The following is a 3,287-nucleotide window of genomic DNA, read 5'->3' on the forward strand; positions in this document are numbered from 1 at the left end:
CTACCCACAACCCCCATCGCTTCCTTCAGACATTGTCTCAATCCCAACACACAATCACAAACCCCTCCACCGCAACCACTTCTCACACTTTCTTCATTTCTGTTACGTTTGAATCTTAACAGAAAAACAAGAAACCGATGGCTCCAAGGGACAGAGCGACCGCACTTAACGGACCCAATCTCACCGCACACAACGCCAAAGAGATCCGTTACAGAGGCGTTAGGAAACGCCCATGGGGACGTTACGCTGCCGAGATCCGCGACCCTGGCAAGAAGACGCGCGTCTGGCTTGGAACTTTTGATACAGCGGAGGAGGCGGCGCGTGCCTACGACGCCGCCGCAAGGGAGTTCCGTGGCGCCAAGGCTAAGACCAATTTTCCGACTCCGGCGGAGCTTCTTAACAACAGCAACAGCTTCGTTAACATTAACAACAGCAACGCCGCGCGTAGCCCTAGCCAGAGTAGCACGCTCGATTCGTCTTCCCCGCCGCCGCCGCCACCGTCGGCGCAGCCGCAGTCGCAGCCGCAGCTAGAACTCACGCTGAAGCCGTTTTCGTCCGCCTCCGCTTCCGCCGTCATGGCGTTCCCGGCGTCGCGTCCTGTTATGTTCTTTGACGCGTTCGCGCGTGCGGCGGAGAACGTGAGCCGCCGCGAGATGTGTTTCATAGGTGGCGCGTGCAGCGACTCCGACTCTTCCTCCGTGGTGGACTACGAGGGCGTGCCACGTAAGGGACTGTTGGATCTCGACCTCAACATCGCTCCTCCTCCTGAGGTCGCTTGATACGGCACCGTTTTGGCGTTCTCTCTTTTTCGTTCAGAGACCAAAATTTTCGCCATTTTCTTAATTTTTACTTATTAGGTTAAAAAAATGAAAAAAAAAAAAGACGAAACAGAAGAACCACTCTCTCAAAGTTGTTACGTGTTAAAAAGAGAGAGGGAGATGAGTGAGTAGAAGCTAACACGAGGATTTGGATTTGTTGACCTTGAAGATGAAGGCGATGACGATCATAACCTTACGGTTTTTTCTTTTGTATATAAAAAGTCCATAACTGAAAACCTGGCACATGTGGCCTTTTTTTGCAACCGAGAAATTGCTCCTTGTTTCTCATGGTTGTTCCTGCAAGTGATGTTAATTAATTTTATAATATATGGTTTTTAATGCAGTCTTTCGTCCTATTAATCGAAAGCTCCTCTGCTTATTTAGATCTGTTATATTGTGTTTAAGTTTTTAGTTTTGAGTTACATTTTAATGTATAGAAATAAAATTTTGCTTCAGTTGGGGGAAGCAATGATAATGTGATAAGGGAAGATGAACGAACTATTCAGTGTTGGTTAATTGTTGTTCCTTCTCAGTAGAAAATATTTATGGTACGGAAGAGTATAGGTAAATAATTTTTAATCTGCTAATTTTAAATAATTATTAATTAGTTAGTATAATGTGTGTTTGATGGTTAAACTGGATCCGGTGAAGTTCAAACGATTTTGATGCCATTTTCCGATTAAACGAGGGAATGTCCTTCGATTGTTTATTTTAATTTTGATGATGTGTGTTATTTGTTGGATGAGATCTGACAGACACGTCGCCGGCATTGTTGCGACTCTGATTAGGTTTTTTTTTTTTTTCTCTCTTTGAAAAACCCATTGGTATATTTACCTTTATTTAATTTTTTCTATTTTTTATAGAGTATAAAATGTATAATTTAGATTAACCATCGCTAATCAAATAGCATAATTTAATTAACTACTCCAATTGGTATTGATTAAACTATTAAAAGGCACAATGAAATAAAACTGAGTTTAATTTTAATTTGTTGCGGCACCTTAATATTATCATGAAAAATGAAAATGCTACTAGAAGCGGCTTTATAGTTTATAATAATAATAATAATGTTTAACGTGGTCACGTGGACGGCTGCGCGGACGTTGCTATAGAAAATTGTTACAATTTTAAGTAAAATGAAAAAAGGAGAGAAGCAAAGCTCACTTTGCTTGATGCTGTCACTGTGGTCCCAACCCAACTCTCCACGACACGGTTTTGTAATTCAATGACTAAAAATAAATAATCAAAATTTTAAAGAAAAAAGGAATAAAAAAGGAGCTTTTTCAGGTTCAGGTTCCATGATGAGGATTAAGGAGCGTGGGTAATTGATCTCTCGAGATTCGTGTATTGGTTTATTGCGTTGCGGCGCAAATCTCCATGCTCAATTTTCAATCCAACGGTCATCCTTGTACGGGGCAGCTCCACTTCTTGCTCTTGTTTTGGGTGATACGCTGCTTCGTGCCTCATTTCTCTTTACCTGTTTTTATTTTCTTTTATTTTAATTTTTATCATACAAAAATAAATATTAATTAAAACAACATGAAGATAATCTTGAAATTACTAAGTTGAAAATAATAGAGTTGTCGTATTCGGATAAAAGATGAAGAAGTGGGTTGAGCCGAGCGTGAGGAAAATGAGAATAATAAAATAAAATAAAATAGATAAATGTGTGTTGGATGGAGGCGGCACCGACGGCGAAAACGGTGCGTGAGAAAAAGAGAACCAATTAGAAGTGGCCGCGTATGTGGGGTGGGGCCCAGAATGTGGCGTTGCGTGTTGACAACGTAGTTGTCGGGGTTAATGTTGTCTTCACGTGATGTTTCAGCGTAGCGCCCCCATCTTTTCCTGTGTCTCCACCTTTTCCCACCTCCTTCCCCCCTTTTTTATTCTCTCACGCCTCATTACTACTGTTAGTACTGTATACTACTAGTAGTACTTGTCGTATTTCCTTAAATAATCATACGGTGTACACAAATACAGCCTCACTAAATACCGTAATAAAATACGACCAACAAATAATAATGGATTTAGCTAAACAAATTAAAAATCTTTTTATTAAAAATATAAAAAATTTAAAATTTTAATATATTTGTGTTGTATCTATTAAATAATAAAATTTAAATTTTTTATTAATAATAAATTTATCATGTATCCAAAAATACATGTGAGCTAAATTCAATAATAATAAATTGTGTTTGGAATTTTTTGAAAATTATTTAATTTATAAATTAAATCTGATATTTAAAATAGATAAAAAATTAAAATTAAATTTCTTCATCTATTATATTCTTAATTGCCTTTAAGTGGTCTTTAAAAAAAAGGATACGCAGTCATAGAAAATGGTATTGAGAAGTCTCTTTGCTGATGTATTTTTTTGGGATAAGTATTATTTTGGTCCTTCACGTTGAGGGTCAGAATCGAAACCGTCCCCAACGTAATTTTTGATTTAGAATCATACTTAACATTTTT

The 3,287-nt window shown here is 38.4% G+C and overlaps 1 protein-coding gene across 1 annotated transcript; it reads left to right on the forward strand.

Annotated features, from left to right (window-relative positions):
* The first annotated feature begins 6 nt into the window (after positions 1–6).
* Positions 7–1,161, forward strand: LOC107462671 (ethylene-responsive transcription factor 4). The gene has a single exon (XM_016081297.3). It carries the CDS (start codon positions 138–140, stop codon positions 777–779), a length of 642 nt encoding a protein of 213 aa, XP_015936783.1. The 5' UTR covers positions 7–137; the 3' UTR covers positions 780–1,161.
* Positions 1,162–3,287: the final 2,126 nt, after the last annotated feature.

The sequence above is a fragment of the Arachis duranensis genome, chromosome 8, assembly GCF_000817695.3.
Source record: "Arachis duranensis cultivar V14167 chromosome 8, aradu.V14167.gnm2.J7QH, whole genome shotgun sequence".
NCBI classification, from domain to species: domain Eukaryota; kingdom Viridiplantae; phylum Streptophyta; class Magnoliopsida; order Fabales; family Fabaceae; genus Arachis; species Arachis duranensis.